At 39.1% G+C, this 18,189-nt stretch overlaps 2 protein-coding genes across 3 annotated transcripts in view; both read right to left on the bottom strand.

Moving 5' to 3' along the window:
* Positions 1–6,644, bottom strand: part of LOC117460567 (carboxypeptidase Q-like) — a 28,912-nt gene extending 22,268 nt beyond the window's left edge. Inside the window, exons 1-6 of one of the 2 annotated variants that reach the window (XM_071205844.1) lie at positions 6,535–6,644; positions 5,867–5,984; positions 5,015–5,230; positions 4,792–4,908; positions 4,501–4,708; positions 4,116–4,323 (exon numbers count right to left, since the gene is read on the bottom strand). In XM_071205844.1, the coding sequence (XP_071061945.1) occupies positions 4,116–4,323; positions 4,501–4,708; positions 4,792–4,908; positions 5,015–5,230; positions 5,867–5,984 (867 nt within the window). In that variant the 5' untranslated portion in view covers positions 6,535–6,644. The remainder of the gene's footprint in view (positions 1–4,115; positions 4,324–4,500; positions 4,709–4,791; positions 4,909–5,014; positions 5,231–5,866; positions 5,985–6,534) is intronic. The other variant, XM_034102083.2, reaches the window with a different exon arrangement.
* Positions 6,645–8,325: 1,681 nt separating this feature from the next.
* Positions 8,326–18,019, bottom strand: LOC117460519 (syndecan-2-like). The gene is made up of 5 exons (XM_034101978.2): positions 17,732–18,019; positions 13,335–13,464; positions 12,130–12,344; positions 11,174–11,474; positions 8,326–10,998 (listed from the first exon to the last, which is right to left on the bottom strand). Exons 1-5 carry the CDS (start codon positions 17,789–17,791, stop codon positions 10,835–10,837), a joined length of 870 nt encoding a protein of 289 aa, XP_033957869.1. The 5' UTR covers positions 17,792–18,019; the 3' UTR covers positions 8,326–10,834.
* Between the last annotated feature and the right edge of the window lie 170 nt (positions 18,020–18,189).

The following is an 18,189-nucleotide window of genomic DNA, read 5'->3' as shown; positions in this document are numbered from 1 at the left end:
TTATATTTGATCCAATTGGTAGATAGGTTATATTTACACCATAACGGTGCACAGCTGATAGAAAGGGATTTTTTTGTAGTTTTTAATTATTTACTACCTTTCCAACTCCTCATGCAGTTGACTGTTACAGGTCTATACAGGTTCATGGTACAATGCATAAGCTTCAAATCGAGAGACTGAAACTGTATTTTCCTTTACCGTTCTGTTTTAATTTCACAATAAAGTTAATAGTCATATTATGTTTGATATTATTATGTTTTATTAACTACACCACTGGTTTTTTAACCCGCACCGCCTAGTGGTTAAAGCACGTTATTGAATTTTGTTGTTGAATACGTTTTATTTGATGAAAACATTTAAATATTAAGAGTAGCCTACATACAAAATTGAAAATATCAAGAAGATACTGTAGTGATCTCTACAATAAAACAGTTTAGTGCAGGACGTCCAAAGATATTAACAGGAGGATGTGCAAAACAGACAACTAATAAGGCTTTATTTAAACATTAAAGATTACTTTAAGTTAAGGTCTTCTTTTGAATAAGAAAAAAACGTTGGGGTTATCCACAGATAAATATAAAGTCTGACAAAGTACTTAACGTCCAATATATTGCAGAGTTTATTTTGGCACTTAATCACCTTCCCTGAATTTGACTCAGGTGTAACTAAAGTCTGATTTAAGGGTTGTTTATATTTCACATCATTAATCAGAATCTGCAAAGTAACTCAAATAAATGTAGTGGAGTAAAAATACCAGGTTAACCACTGAATTGTAGTGGAGTAGAACAAAGTAGTATGCTGCTGTAACAAAAACATTTCCCAACTTGGGATCAATAAAGTATCTTATCTTATCTTAAGATGATCGATGGCTACTGCCATATTTGCAAAATGTGCCTCTGAACCTTGACACGTGCATGTTTCAGGCTTATCAATGAACAACAGGACAGACATAAGACCAGCTGTTAAATAAAGCTCTTCTGACCTAAGGTGTCATGTGGGTATATTAATTCACCATTCATTAATTATATGTTTTAAATTTGATAACATCACTGTGTTTCGTATCCCCTAAACCTCCAGGGTGTACACAGTTTAATACCGTCAACTTCTAATTGTGGGAAATACGAAGACGTGCCATAGCACATGTTGCTGGGCTGGACCCGTCTAATTCCAGTTTTGGAATGTCTGCCGTGGTTCCATTCCATTTCATTGAGCTGTTTGACGCTCAGCGTAACCTTGTCGCACTGCCACTCCAACATCCAATCACAGGGCTTGATGACTAATCACGGGGTTTGCAAAGCAAGGCGGATGTTGTAGTCCCAAACGATAGCTGGGGATTCTGGGTAGTGTAGTGTCTTCGGAAACTGTAGTGTCTAAATTCCTTAGGATAAACTGATGTTTTTTAGTGGATGAGTAATGCAGATATCACTGTGTAATCATTTGACAGTGAGGGGAATATATCCGGTTTTATTATGAAAACTTCGAGACCGGAAAAACTGTTTTCACCCACGCTAACTTTACATGGAAGCTGCATACACGTTATCCTGGCGAGACCTTAAATTATCTTCGTAATATCTATCAAACTATAGATCTTACGGTACGTCCACACAGCAGCTTTTCAAAAATCTTGAAAATCTTGGAGCTGGGCGTGTCTGACAGCTTGGGGATTTTTTGCGAGCAATGCGACCAACAACCAATCACATGAATCTCCCGCCCCCGACATACAAAGCAAAAAACCCCGGGGATTTTATGCGAGCAATACATATATATATAAACTCCCCAAACAGGCGAAAACCTACCAGTTTCACCCACTGTCTTTGCCACCTCTCTCCATGCCTGGTTCCTCCGGTTTGTATCCCGTTAATAGTTCTGGTCGTAAAGAACCGGGTGATTTGCTACCGTAATTTCTCGTTTGGAATATGAGGAAATGAACTGCGGTCTGGTTCTCCCTGCTTACACGCGGTTTGATTGGCTAGCGCTTCTACTGTCAGATTTGCATAAACGTGTTTGATTGGCTGGCGCTTCCAGCTCAGCTTCAAAAGTTGAACATTGCTCAACTTTGGAATCCTGGAAATCCTGGACATCCTGGAAATCTTCGCTTCGCTCCCCCACAATGCAGTTCGGCGAAAAGCGAGGCAAAGTGACGTCATCCCCATTCAAAGTCAATGGGCAGAGAAGCGTTGGAAGCGGTGGAAGATTCTTCTGAAGCTGCTGTGTGGACGTACCGTTACACATCGACTGGACGTGGATTCTAAAAGTACAATATACACTTCTCGCCAGAAATCAAATCAAAAAGCATTTTAATGGCCAAACTATTCCACAATTTAGGACTTTCCAGAGAGGGTTATTTGTGAATAAATGTCCCTCCGGAGCGTTTGCAATGAACGGGCCGGGAGCATGTTGTTTCTTACACGACCAGAGCACCTCTAGTGGTCGTGTAAGAAACAACATACTCTTTAAAACGTGTCTCTGGGTCGTAATGAGGGCATGAACAATCGGCCTATATGGTTGTTTTTTGTAGAAGGACAGGCTGACTGTAGCAGATACGACCGTTATCGTCCTCGTGTGGCTGCAGCCTTAAACCGCGCTGTAGTGGAAATGCGCAACAAGCAGGGTGGAAGTTCCATGCAGGCTTTAAATGTGTGAAACATGGAAATGGTAAATGTCAGTTTGATCAAATCTGATGTGAAGCTTTCCAACTGTTTTTGTTTCAGTCACGTTTCACCTCTCATCTTCACAAATCAATGCAGCTACAATTTACATACCTTTCTCAGCTATTTAGTAAATGCTAGTTCAACCCGACTGGGAATCTCCCTGTGGATAGGGAATGTCTAACCTGCTACTCTTCCACTGTTAGGCAGATAGAAGCTACAGCTTTGAGCCGACAGTAAGGGACCGCCACACAGTTTTCGTCCAAAAGGCTCCACGTTAAATCTGTCTCACAAGTACTAACTTTCTACCCACAGCGGGCAATGTGTGACACTGCCCTGAACCCATTGCAGCATTCAAGCCCTATCCACTGAATAACAGAAGATTATTATTATTATTATTATTGTATCATCATACAGTACTGCCTCCTCTGCAAAGTAGTAGCATTGTTTAAAAAAAGTATGCAGCAGCACCTTGTCTGTTGATCAGGTTCTACCTGCTAGGCGTGCCCACATACTGTATGTGCTAATGGCCTGTGTGTCATTGTGTGACACTGCACTGCAAGCTGGTCCAGGTAAATATCTGATACTGATCTGGACGGTGATAGGCTTCTGACTCAGAGCAGGGATATTTTCCACCCTCCGTGATTTAAGAGAAATAGAAAATAAAATGCATGTAAGCGTCTCTCTGCATGTGTCTGCCCTGTGAAACACTGACCACCTCTCTAGGGTGCATGACACTTTTGCACAATACATGCTGTCATCTGACTATTGTATTCGTTTTGCATTTGAATACCTCTGCTATGCAACTTCCCCATTTACCAACGTGTTGTGTACTTAGCATAGTAGTTTTAATTTAAAAAGTCTCAAAATGAAAAGAATACTAATAATAGGAACATACACCCTAAACTAAATTGAAATCTTATCTTCACAAATCAAAACTATGTTTATACCATAGGGGATAGGTTTCAGGAAGTCTGTAATTTGAGTTGAGCTGAAGCCAAGGCAGCAACATCTCTCAAAAACATTTTATTTATTTTTTTAAATCATCAAAAATCGACTCTTAAAACCAGCGTTGTTTTCCCATCACAACATTATTCAAAGTGACTGAATGAAAGGGACAAATCTAAGGATTTTCCACAGAGCTGAGCATCAGCACTTTTCTGGACAGATTAGATAAGATATGGCAAAATAAAGGCAGACTGTGGCAATATCTGAAGTCGGACAAAATAATTGACTTCCTTCCTTAGTTACTTTCCTCACCCTGCTAACCCGTGAAGAAGAGAGAGGGAAATACGCAAGAGAGAGAGACAAGAACATAATGACAGGGTTTTTCAAGACACTTGTTTCCCGTACAATTCATTCAAAAGGCCGACCCTAACACCCTTTCCTAAACACTAAAAGAATGGAAAAGAAAGACCATTGCATGAACAGGTAAATAAGTCGGAAATGCAGGAGTTTGAGGTCTACCTGCTCAGGGTGTTCCCAGCCTGGTATCTCAGTCACTGTGTTGAAGGAGTCAGCATCCGGCAGAGTCTTGGCTCCCATTGTGAGTCTGACCACGATCCTCTGCCCTCTCTGAGCCATACGCCACATCAGCTCAGCATCCTCCACGGTGATACAGGCTGAAGGGATGCGCTTTACTTCATCTTGGTAGTCCTGCAAACCTGTGTGGGGACTAGAGAGGGACAGACGGTATGGATGGAGAGACATTTTCATACATTTCCTTGTAGAAAGATGGTGTTGATGAAACTTTATTCTGAAATATTTCTTACATCACAAAAGGTACATTTTCAACATAAACAAAGACAAAACATTTGAGACCATAAACAAGGATATTTAGATAGATAGATACCTGTTAATAGAGAATGGCGTAATAGAGCGAATGAGCGTGGCCACAGCCCCCACTTTGGCTGCCTCAGAGGCGCCATAAGCACGGTAAGCCACCGTCTCCCCGTAGCTGACAAATGGTTGGTTAAAGACTACAATCCTCCCAATTGCTTCGCTGGCTCTTTGCTTCAGTTCATCAAAAGACTGAACTACCAACACCTCTGCCTTGATACCTGGAGAGATAAGAGAGAAACGTAGAGGAGTAAATGGAGGTGGATGAAAGGTGTTAAAATGATTGATAGAGTATGATCTTTACCCTCAGGTGGTGTCCCAACACTGCTACCAAGTCCCAGTATAGCCAGACTTTTGGCCCTGGGTGCAATCATTTCTGCATTCTCCTTCCCTCTCACCCAATGTGGGATTTTGACTGGTTCTGGGGAAGAAAAGTGGCAAAAACTCTTACTGTCCCATAAAGCAGAGTGCAAGACCTCTCTGAAAAAGCAAGCATCCCAGTGAGAAAGATAATAAAGCAATCTCACCTAAATGTACGTCCAACCCATCCTGTGCCATAGCATTGTACATGTATTTAATGGCCATCTCCAAGTTCTGTGAGCCACTGACACGGTTCCCGATGGTGTCGGTGAAGTCGGCCAGCCGTCTGTAAGAGCGGTTCTGGGCAGCTCCAAAAACAGCCAGGTCAATGATCTGTTTGGCCACATCAGCGTAGCCTGCTACCTCTGCAGCTACGTCTGAGCCTGGGATCACAGAGAAACACACAAGAAATAACTCAATATTTAAGACTTTTTTTGTTTATCCACCATGTTTTTTAACTTTTTAAAAGCCTTTCAGTCCAAAAGTCAGAATGCAAAACTCGCGTGTCTTTGTCACTTGAGTAGATACATTGAGTGTGGAGGGGATGACTGAGTCTGCACTTCATATCATTCTACACTAAATAGACCGGTGTGTAGGCAACGTCTTATATATCCAAAAATTGAGAAGAGAGAATCACAGGTTAGAGATTTAGCATATATGTTAAACAATGGGTTCCTGTTAATAAAAACATTCACACCCTTAGTCAATCAATTGACGTTGTCTGACTATATATTTTCTCAAGACTGTAAGGGTGTGTACGGAATGCACTTGATTAACAGCTTATTTACTCTTGTATTGAGTTGCACGGGACTGATTCCTAGCAAAGCTTCAAAACACTGTAACCTGTTAATATGTCCAACTAGCCAGAGTCATTGCAAATACGTGTGGTTCTGCATGGCCTTGAAGGAAAATTAACCTCTTTGACCAAATAAATAAATAAATCATTTCAAAACTGATTTCTATACATAAACATACCTCTATTATTACTGCATGTCTGAAGGTAGGAGGGTTTGGGTTACCTTTCCTTGCAGTATGATTGGATACAGCCATTGACCTCATGGACCCAGCAGATTGAGGGTGACAGTCACACAAAGATGATAGCATGGAGAGAAACATGAAGAGAGAGAGGAGAGCCATCTGAAAATAGAACAACGTAGGCCTACATGTGATTAATAGTTTCTTAATTAACCTCTGACAGGAAAATTACTAACAGGCTCATACTGACAACACGAGACACTACTGTATTTTCAGTTTGAGCAAGTCGTTTAGAAACTTGATCTGTATGCCAACGGTTCGGAAAATAACCAACAACCGAATGCTGTATGAGCTCAGAGAGTTGGTTTCAAATCACGAGTTTTAATACTGTAACACAGCTACAATTACTTTCGGTTTGGATACTGAGAGCAGGGCATAGACAGTGAATATGGAGTATAGTACATAAAGTTAAAATTGAACAGCTTTACATTCAGTTAGGGCTCGACAAAGTAAGTAGTAGCGCGAGCCATCAATTGAAATGCACCACTAAAGTAAGATAACTTTACGTTATACCGTTATAACACAGTCACATTCACACCGCTTTATCTAGAAATAACAAACGTTACGGCAGATGAAAGTCCTACAAGTAACATTAGCTGATTTAATCATATAACTTCATTTGAAATCTCCATAAAATATCACTAACACTAACCCTTTAGGTAATTAGTAAGTGTCGTTGTTAAAGTTGACTATGCTGTTTGCTGGAATGCCGAAAAAAACAAAACATTTCCGTGCTCGTGATTTCAGTGTGCTAATAAAGGTAAACTTCCGGTCCCGCTGTTTTCACAATAAAAGCACGATCTTTACAAATTAAAGGGTAGAGTTTGAGTTTAAACCATCGACTGGTTTAAACCCCAAATTATTTTCATATAGAATAATATATTAATGAAAGACCTCATGATAATCAGCCTATTCAACAGCAAGGTATGCATTGTAAAACTACTAAGAATTACTCCAGCACCACAAGACCGTGTACTTTCGTTATCAGAACAAGCCGATACACGCCGTCCTCCGAGCTGGATAACTTCAGTCTGTAGCCCAGAGCTCAGGGACCGTCTACAAAGTGCAACGACAAAAACGACATTCTACAAAAATATTTCTCCTTCATAAAGTTCTGACAAAATCACTTCCCCTGTTGTTCAGTGCAGTACTACCAAATTCACATAACACCAAAATGTTATTTTACAAATTAATGGTTTACTACGTGGTATATCATACCACTTAGTCTTATTGTGTGTGAAGTTTTGTATATTATTTGATTTCCAAAGAAATAGCAGAAATATCATTACATAACATTATTAATTAATTAACCTAACCAGAAGGCATGATTTTTAATTTTAAAAAAAATTGCATTTTGACGTTTGGTGTGAATTTGTGCCAATTGCAGTTGGAAAGCGGACAGTGGCACAATACGCCACTGTTGGAATGCGTTCATTAAAAGTGTAATAGTTTAAAACGCCACTATATATCACACATTTTTGCTAAATAACACTTGATGGTAGCCTAGAGGTCAACACATTGGTCTTACGTGTGGGGGCCCGGGGTCAAACAGCCATTGATAAGATTTCCACATCTCTTTGTCAACAATTTAAGCCAAATAAGTGTCCAGTGTTTGGTATGTATTGTATCGACGCTGCAGAAAGCGACGTGGCGTTCATCCCTGTTCTCTACCACTAATCTTCTGCATTCCACTGCAGCCATTGACATTCACTGTCAATGTCCCAGCCTGTGAGAAGGGTCAGATGAGATATTTATTTTTACTTTCCTTACACCCTACTATGACCTTAGTATCTTACTTTATTTTTTAACTTATGTACAGAAGTTAAACTCCTGTTTACTTTCAGCAATTTGCTTTTTACATAATGATATATGACATCCAGTGTGTTTTGGAAAACAGCTCAGCGTTTGGCTCCACTCACATGCTGCTGACGTGGTTTAACACAGTAGATTGAAACCTTCTTTTGGCACCTCAATTGTAAGAGGATGTTTCTTGAGGCTGGGAGGAAAAAAATGTCTGCACCACTGTGCAAACAAGTAGAATAAATGCTACAACAGCTTTTACCTGCAACTACATCTAACACGTCGTAATACCAGCTCTATACTAACTATAAGTGTCTGGACATTAATCTAACAATTGGATTGCTGTTGAACAATTTGTTTAAGAGTCTGTTCTTGGTTTGGCCTTTTTCACATAATATAGATGTTCTAAATTAGTGTGTGCAAATATATAATTATTGCCTGAGAGGTAAGTACACACTGATATATTGTGTATGCTTAATGGAAATATATGTAGAGTGGGAATGAATGGGAAGCAGGTCAATAACACAAAGTAAGAAGGACATGAGGTTTTTAAACATCAGCACACATGCTAGGGAGTGAATAGAATCAGTCATGTTGTGTCGGTTATAAGAGAGCAAAGAAAAGCTAAATAAAGACAACGAGACAATATTAGAATTGTATTAAAGCCACATCTTTTATGCAGTAGTGATCCTCATAAAATACAAAATGTCAGCAATATACTTCTCTATTGGCCACCTCATGTGCTTATCTTATCCGAGCATAGATTTTTGGTTGGTCTCCACCATGTTTGTGTTAAAAATCAACGATTCAGCTAATTCATTATCAACTTTGATTACCATGACAATTAAAGCTTCAATATATTTACAAGTAAGTTATTATTCTACTAAAAATTATCCATATAAAAAACATATCCAAAAAAAACATAGACATTTGATAATAACATTGAATTGTTTGTCAAATACACTACAAATATTTGAAAACAAAACTGAGCAGTAGGCACAAAGAGGCTTGGGAATGAGTAAAAACGGTACAATTTTAAATGTATCACTGACATAATGAACCTGGATTAGCAAGTATAAATTAATACATATCAATTATAGTATCATCAGCATACTGTATACACTTACAGAGACCCCAGACAGAAAAAGGTTATTGTATGTAATCACCTGTTGATTGCTAGAAAGTGCTGACCTGTTATAACTCTGTAGGAGTAGGGTCTATGTCAGACATCTTTCTGATATTTCTGATGGTATGGATGTCCAAAATGTCCCTTTATCCTGAAATCCAGTTGAGGTTCTGCGCAGCTCGTTCAAAACAACTGATAAAATGTATAGAAAAATGTGTTGTGAGAGTTCAAGTGCCTCACGTATCATGTTACCAACAGTAAGTCACAGTGGGATAGTTATAAGAAGTCTTGTTTTATTCCAGCAGTTTGCGTTTGGAAAATCTATTATTACTTTAAAATAATGTGTTCTATTATGGCAAAGTATATCATGTAAACACTAATAAGTAGGGCTATAGGACAACAAATAAATGTAACCGCAATCACTTTTACCGACGTCAGATGGCCTAATAAAGACAATCAAACTTTTAACGGACAAAAAAAAACACCACTACAAATTTGACTTTAAACTCAAAATCAACAAAGTCTCATAGTGTACAACTTAATCCAGACTTTGTATCAATAGATCACTGATCAGTCATTTGGATGACCAAAGGTGGTTACAAAAATTATTTGACTTTTTCCAAAGATTATAAAGCCAAAGATATGACTACTTCAAGACCTTTGTCATAAGAGACTATGTGAAAAGGTTTGCTCTTTGACACATAAGGTAGCTGGCTGGTGATAAACTTCAACGAGGGCTGATGTAAACAAATGAAAAACGCTGTATACAAGTAAGAATTGTGTGTCATTCTCCTTTGGTTGGCTAGTTGAGGTAAAGATTCATAATTAGAAAACCTGACACTCTCATATTATAACTTATGTAAAATTAAGTAAATAAATAACTGTCAGTAACGTTGTCACTGTTTTCATAGCTGCTGTTGAAGCTGTACAGTTGACAGTCACAGAGGAATGTGCTTTTGCCACTTCAGAAATCATTGGTCACTTCTACACTTCCTGAATTATAGTAATCAGCCTTGGCAATCACCAAAAAGATAGTCCTGAAAATAAATCTAATGGTTGAAGGCATACATAAGGCTATCACTGTATGAATACAACGAAATACTAAAGTCTCCTTTAAAAATGGCTTATAGAAATATAATCTTTAAACATCAAACACGTGGGAAAAGCTAATCAAAAATATTTTCCCAAAAGACAAATAAAGCATATTTATATTTGGTCATGTCTAAGTGTCAAATATCTGTGAGGAAACAACAAAAAGATGTACCTACAGAGTAACACAATCTCTCATACCAATACTGGACAGCATATACAAAAAACATTAATTCCTCAAAAACAATAAAAATAAAATAAAAATAGAATTCAGCAAAGAAAGCGTACAGAAGATGAAATGTAATAATGAAAATGTCAACACCGAAGATTTGACCTAAAAAAGAGGAAGAAGGGTTTACATTTTGTAAGGCCCCTTGTAATAATATTCCGATATATAGTACCATTTTATTTAACGGCATTCAAAATGCGTGAAGGCTATTCTATTTACTTCCTAAAGGTTGGCAGGCTGATCCGGGACAGTTCAGGCTGTAGCTCTGTGAAGGGAACAACTGATCTATGTGCAGAACAAAGCCCAGCCCACTGCGGTTCAGCTAACAGAAGTAATGTCTAAAAGCCCAGTGTTTTCAGTGAATTACCTTCCTAGACTAGAACAGTTGTGACGTATGGTGATATGCAAACTATTTCTCCACTGAAATTGAGGATGTGCATTCAATCTGTAACTCTTTCTCCAGAATGGAATGAAGGGAATGTTTTTTAAGTCTTATTTCTTCCCTTATGAGCTCTTCTTGACCAACACTGAACATCATATGGCGACATGTGAAACGGTAGCAGAGGGGAAAGGTAGGAAATATGCAGGGAAATGTTGGTAGCGCTGAAGAAAAACAGAGGAACTTGACTTCATCTTCAGTCGTTTAAAGGTCCATTTGAGTCCTGATTGAGAGGAGTCAGACTCCATTGAAAGTCTTTATTGGTCTTTTTAGGCGTAGAACTCCTTGGTAGACGCTTTGTGATAGGCTGTTGTTGAAACTTTGTTGTCCCCCAGGGCGTAGCTTCCTTCGTCCTTCTTCTTCATACGGTAGGCGAGGAGGAGGAGGAGGAAAACAGCAAAGAGGAATCCAACTACTCCGCATGCTATAACCGCTGGAAATGGCATGAAAAAACGAGGTTGATCTACATTTCTGATGGATAATCTTAACATCAAAGAAATGGTTTATCATAAATAACCTCATCTGTTTAGTCTTTAAATTCTCCCAATGAATAACCACATTAAACTAGACACATGAGAACAATAAGGGAAGTCATAATCTGTCCTTACCTGCCAGCACCTCCGTCCTCTCCCACATGTTCTCAGAGGTCACCTCTTCAGGAGCCTCCATGTCATACATTCTGCTGCCTCGGCCATTATTTGGCACAATCTCGTTTTCGTCCTGTACGATCAGGACTTCATCTTCACGGTTTTTCGTTGCCGAGTCATCCAAGCTGTCCAGACTGTTGTCCTCGCTGATATCTTTGATTACAGTGATATCGATGCCGAATTCGGTGTCAGTATTTTTAGTGGTAGGCATGTTGGTGGAGCTGGTCATCTGTGTGAACCAATCAGCAGTTGGACCTGCCACCTGGAGAAATATATGCAGTTAATGCACTGAGTAACTTAGGGCTGGAATAAACATCTGACATAATATGGATTTGACTATCCTTGTTACCACCATGTTAATCATGAAGTGGATGTTAAAATAAATTCTAAAGGGAGTTTGGTTCATACAGTTGGAAATCAATACGATATTTCATGACAGTATTCCATTAGAACTTGCATTTGCTAACATATATTAGCAAAATAAACTGTCCCTACTGCATTAGTTATCAAAAAGATCAATGAATAACCTAAGTGTGTGTGACTTGCTTAAATAGATAGTTCACAAATAGAGTGGTATTCTACCGTTTCCCACAGTCAGATAATAATGAATTCCATAAGACAGACCTTTTTGTATTTGGTTAGGTCTGAAGTATAGCAATATTAGGCTATGTTGGCTCTATTGATGTTCCTATGGGATCAAATAACATTGTCATGATCCCGTAGGCATCTAGGAATTGAGCGAAACTAAGCAGGTAAACTTAAGTGGGATTAGTGGGGGGCGCTTTTTTTCCAAGCTTTGAATATTGGGAGGCCGCCAGTTTCTCCTATATTATTAGAGGTTTTGTCTTGGGACATATTTTATCAGGATTCTTACTTTAAAATAAGAATTTGTTTAAAAAGGGAAAGCAATATTTTACCTCCTCGTCACTCTTGTCCCCATTAGATGAGGTGAATGGCGTTGTCTCCGTGTCCTTCTCTTCTGTCGTTGCATCCTGACCGTCTGCTGCTGTGGTCGATGGCTGGTGAGGAGAGTCTGATGTTGGCTGTGGTTGAGTTGGAACCATTTCTTTGGAAACTGTGGTCTCGGAGAAGTTGAAGAACCTCCCGATCATCTCCTCTTTATCTGTGAAAGCTGAGGTAGAGGAAACAAAATCAACAAAAATCTAAAACTAGTGAGTTTCCCTTCAACCTGACATTATTAAACGGTAAACCCTTTTAGCTTTATATATATACTCAAACGTTATTGTAAAGATGACATTTTGTAGGTACATGGTTTGAATTAGATAGCAACAAAATGCTAAAATGTGCCCTTGAGGTGTTGATAATCAAGTTCTTCTCACGAGCAAGAGGAATGCAATCTCTGAGTTCTGAAACGTCACTAAACCGCCTTTCTTCTCATGTAGAGATCACAGTAAACTGTTCCAACACATTATTCACTGTGGGCATAAAGGTGAGTCATCATGGAGGAAGTGAGCATCGGACATCTGTGCGGTTCCAATAAAACCTCACCTGGCTAACAGTTCCACGTCACCCCAGGATAAACATCTGGCACATCTGAGTGCTTCTGTGTCTCAGTATGCCAGTGTCTACAGAGCACATATTGCTCATGGATGGAATAGATTAGGAAACACACCTTGAGATAAGGAAAACCTTTGTCAAACTAATTGCTTGTAAGAAATCTTGGCCCCATTTCCCAGAGGCCTTTAAAGACTAAGATGATCTCAGACCCAATTGTAAGTTTAGACACTTTTACGGAAATCAAAACCCTGAAATGTGGACCAGAAGAAACAGAACATCTATAACATTCACTTTGTGTTAAGATTTCTAAACAGAAATGATGATTTTCAAAAGAGTATGAAAAAGGGAAAACTTCCCAAAGGCTGTAAACTCAGCTTTATTTTAATATGTACAAGCAGTGTCCATGCTTCTGGTATCTTTCATTTCATCTAGCCATGAAAGTGTCAAACCTTTCTTCTTTTTAGAAAAGTTATTATGTATTAAAGAACCTTGACTCACCTATTCTCAAAAACAATATCAACCGATCAATGTAAGGTGGAAACCAAAATGATTTCCGTTGCTAAAAATGATAACAATAACAAAACAAAGACGGTGTTATCCTAACCGTAGTCTCCGGATCCAGAGCCCGAGCCGTCTTCACCATCCTCATCATCTATGGGGAGGTCACCTGACGCCCGGCCCTCTAGGTACATGTCCTCTGTCGTGGAGAACGGTGTTTGGGACGAGACCAGCAGCTGGAGGAAGAAGACAAATATATAACAGACATTATAAATCAAGCAGAAGAGGAATACTAAAGGAGAAGAGAAACAGGGACTCACAGATCTCCTTTATTCACACATGGAGCATTCCTTCAACTTATTGAACATGTGAGCGTCTCCAGATATGATCTAGAACAGTCATTGACCTGTGCTGGCCAAACATACCAGTGTTCCCTCTGTGTGTATTGCATCCATACGCAAGCATATACAGTCAATATAGGCTGCTTTTTTGTTTTGTTACTTTCATGTGTTCTCACAGACAGCCAGAGTGTCTTAGTGTCTTTGAGCGGAGGCGGGAGAGAGAGAGCCGTTTCGAAGTCAACGCACAGAACAGAGAAGTGGACACACACAGACAGACATCATCAGGAAGCCTCCCACTTACCCAAACACTAGACAAAGGAGTGCGATGACAACTCTACTTGATTCGTCATGTAAAGCTTAGTATGACACAAGAAACGCGGCTCCAACTAGAGGCATTAGGTACGTAGATACAGGTATTCATCAGCTTTTAAAAAATAAGAATGAGTTAATGTCTGAGGCAAAAAAAGCTGTGATAACTTCAGAAAGATGGTAATATAACACAGCTAAAAAAAAAAACACACATCAAAAGAAAGCAAACTGATAATGAATCTGAAACTCCAAAACAGAAGAAAGGCTGAGCAGATGTGGCTGGTAAGACAGAGAGAGAGACACACACACACACACACACACGGATGAATATGGCCCATTGAGACTTTAAATATGTCTGGTATGTATACTATGCTTCCACTAACACAGGTGCTGAGAGAGGGAGAAAGGAAGCGAAGGAGAGCGGGAGACAGGGAAAGTACTGTGTGTTTCTCATAGAACAGGTGCTGGGGATAAAGGAGGAGGATTTCTTAGCACAATAAATATTCACACAAGAGGGAAATGAGGGCATAAATACATGATAAAGCATCCCATGTCAACACTGCCCTTTCACTTGGCAGTTTACATGATATAAAGAATCTGAAAAGTGTGTTTTTACAATAACTGCAGACCAACGCAATTCATCTAATAAATGCAGTTGCTTCATTCTGATTGGACTTGATCTTTCATATAAATAACTACTGTAGAAACGTTGGCTTATTTTCCTCCTGAGAAATCTGATATTTGTATTCTAGCTATCTGAGATGCAACAAAAGAGACCTATTGTGAAATAACTAAATCTAGATTTCAAAAAGGGAAGATGTTATCTTTACACCGAGGCACATGATCTTCATACTGAAACTGAGCAAGATTCCCTTTTCAGAGCACAACAGCATGAAGTGCACTGTTCATGTGTGGAGTCAAAACCTAACTTTAGAACTATATTGAGCTCTGGGAGAAACAGCTCAGAAGTCAAACAAAAGTCTGCATGAAGTAAAATGATCATATTTTTACAAAATGATTATGAAAGTCTAATGATATGTATGTATTGCAAAGCTCTTTTGTATTGTGAGCAGGCGTAGGAGGGTTGCAGAACATCATTATTGTTATTATTAGCTATCAGCACCATTGTGAAAAATGTGCGGCCAATGGACTCATTTAATATTGTACTGCAGACAATTTAACATTGACAATGAAACCAAAAAGAATCAGCTGTCCCTTTCTCTCTCCTTTTGCCAGAAAGAAGTTATGCGTAACGGTTTACTGGAAAACTTGACTCAGTCAGTCAGAGGTTTCACACATCTGGAAAACATACACACACAGAGCTCTCACACACATACAAACAGACTGTATACAACCATATGGTGTTTGTCCAAGTGAGGACAGTTTCCTGGAAACAGCCAGGTCTCAGTGATAGTACAGTACAGAAATTCAATATGGGGGAGTGAGTGCTTTGGAGACTGCATTATAAAATCCTGCAATCAACATTCCATATTTTTGGAGTCTGTGGAATGAATAGCTATTATTACAGTGAGCTGAAAGCATATGCTGTAAGTCAAAGATAATGAGAGAGCAGTCGGGTCAAGAGTGAGGCTGTGCAACAGCCAACAAGCACACAACAGACCTGTCACCACATGAAGACAGCAGCAGCACCGAACGCTGCGTGTGCCGGGGCGTTTGTTTGACCAACGCTGAAATGAGTCATAAAATGTTTGACTCCCTCAAAGTCAAATGTGTCAACAGAAGTTATATTCTCCAAATGCTTTACAAAAGGGGAAAATAAGTTATAGTAAAACGGCATGGACAGAGTTTGGAAGGACTTTACAGAATTATGAATCTTTCAAAAGACATAATGGCCAAAACGTCAGCGGAAGCCAGAGTGTGCACTACTGACTACTTTTAAGTCTACGGTGATCAGAACACTTGGTTTGGTTACTTTTTTAGGATTTTAAAATGTACACAGATGGACATGGGTATAAAATAAAGACATAATATTGCCTTGGGTTTATATTGAGAAAATATTGATGTCCTAATTGAGATATGTATCATAGTTATCTGATCTATTGACCCCAAACTAAAGGTCCTAGTCCACATTATCTGGCAGATTGTCATCAGGTGAAAAACATTTATTTTGCGGTTGAGCAAAAGAGTGTCTAAACGCAAATATAAAGTAACAACATCACTGGTATTTACCATTTTAAAAAAACCAAGTTGTTTAATTTGTTACTCTTGTTACCTCATTTCTGGTCTAGTTGTACACGTCAGATATAAAACCAACAGTCTGGCAGTAAATGTAAGCCTGACAGACCAAAAAGGATGTGAACAGTCTCCCCTCCATATAAAGAACAGAGCTGTGACTAATCCTGCAATACTTGTAAACATCTAGTAAGTAGACCATCTGTATAGCAAGTCTAAGCAGCTAGAGGAAATCAGCATTCATGGGTTACTAAAAAAAAATGTGTTTGTCTTTCTGTCAGCTGTGTTTAATTAGCACAAAAATAATAATTAGAGCAGGGATCATGCTTCCTCTTGCCTATGGCAGGGAGTGTAAGCTCATGCAGATATATGCTTGCCTGGACTGGCCCAGAGGGACTCACTGTGAGTCATCCATCCAGAAAATGATACAATTAGCAGGCCAAAAACTCACGAGATGGGAGCGATGTCAGCGAGTGACTAACTCGTAGTTCTACAGCCACACTCAGAGAAAAAGTTTTAATATACACGGTCATCCATCACGCCTAGCAATTTAGAACCAAAGTGTATTAGTGGCTTAAAGTAATAGGAAATCAAATAGTTGAATTACATTTTTTACAAAAAAAAGTTGTTTACCAGTTATCACATCCTTTTATCCTGTGTTTAAACACATGGGGCCTGACGTGGGAAAACATCCCATTAAAATGTATTTATGCCCCCAACTGTTTCAGTATTCAGCTAATGTGTACTGCCTTGCCAGCTCTGCTACACACAGCCAGCAGCATGGTCTCAGGTTTCAGCTCTTTCCCTTTCACAATAATCACTCCATGAATCCTACATTTCACACATTTCTGGAGAGGTGGCACATTTCCCTGGCCCTCATTTGGGACTTTTTATAGGGAATAAATCATGGTGCAGGCATATTTCTTAACTTTCACAATGCATAGAGCTCTCAGTTGTCATTTCCAGGTGTTTTCCAGCTTTCCAACAGACACATATATGGAAAGGAGGGGAAGGAGAGGGAGAGATTTAATCTTCTAGTTTAGAAACAGTCTGACTTGTCAGATCAGGCAGCATTTCGTCATTCTTAGCATTCCATCTTTAACTAAATATGTATTTGTTTCTGATAAATCATTTCATATTAAGTTGAAAAACTTGACACATGCCCTCTGTGTGGGTGGAAAATGCAGGCCAGGTCTCGAGGTTTGGGTATAAATGCCAAAGCTGTGAGCTACAGGCTGAACAGACTTTGGCCCTCAGTGGACTTGAAGCCAACTGGAGGCATGCAGTGGTTTGAGTACATAATAAAGTAAGAATATCAGTGGTCCCAGGTTAGCTTTCATGTAAATAGCCTAGGCCTGTGTTGCTTCCTGGAAGACAACACTGCTAGATAAAACAATTATCATGCTTATTTTCATGTTGATAATTTATTGGTACAGGCTTACAGAAAAATATCACAAAACAAGCTATGACGGTTTAACTTTAACTGTTGGGCTTGAGTGGAAACGCTACGGAGTCTCGCGTTCTTTAACTCAACAGCTAATACATTTCTTTTCTCAGGATAAAATAAAGAAAAAAGTCAATGTTATTATTGCAGTACACATTGAGGAGTTAAATAGGGATCGTTTTTCGAAAAATAAAACCGAAATGAAAAACTACTTACTTTGTCACTGATAAACCCAGTCGCCAGTCCAACGAGAAACAACAACCACATATTTCTCATTTTAACTTCCGAAAAGAGACGACAGTTGTAAAGGGGAAATATATATATTAAGTTAAACACATACAACTAATTATATACACTGAACAAGCTAAGTTCTTCGTTACGATAATTCCTCGTCGCGTTTAAGGCTGGGGTCTTCGGCTACTTTGTTCAATCTCGACACTTTGATAGACGGTTGGACGCGTTGTGGTGAGGAGTTCCTCTGGAAAAGTTGTTTGGACTCGCAGTGCAGCGTGGCTCCGTGGTGACGTCAGCACGACGTGACGTCCATTGGGGGCGTGTCAACACACACACAAACACACGCGCACACAGACACACACACCTCTACTCGTGTAGAATAGTTATATAACAAATATAATCAAAGTCAAAATGTAATAATTTATTTTTATAATAGTTAT

Source organism: Pseudochaenichthys georgianus, chromosome 16, assembly GCF_902827115.2.
Source record: "Pseudochaenichthys georgianus chromosome 16, fPseGeo1.2, whole genome shotgun sequence".
Lineage (NCBI taxonomy): Eukaryota > Metazoa > Chordata > Actinopteri > Perciformes > Channichthyidae > Pseudochaenichthys > Pseudochaenichthys georgianus.
This window is presented reverse-complemented; position numbering and strand designations above follow the sequence as displayed.

What these genes read in the sequence shown, in the direction of transcription:
- LOC117460519 (XM_034101978.2), bottom strand. Translation starts at nt 17,791, where the DNA reads ATGAGAAATATGTGGTTGTTGTTTCTCGTTGGACTGGCGACTGGGTTT. An exon ending in CTCTGGATCCGGAGACTACG is followed by an intron (nt 12,345 to 13,334) that starts GTTAGGATAACA and finishes CCTCTACCTCAG; the next exon opens with CTTTCACAGATAAAGAGGAG. An exon ending in GGGACAAGAGTGACGAGGAG is followed by an intron (nt 11,475 to 12,129) that starts GTAAAATATTGC and finishes ATATTTCTCCAG; the next exon opens with GTGGCAGGTCCAACTGCTGA.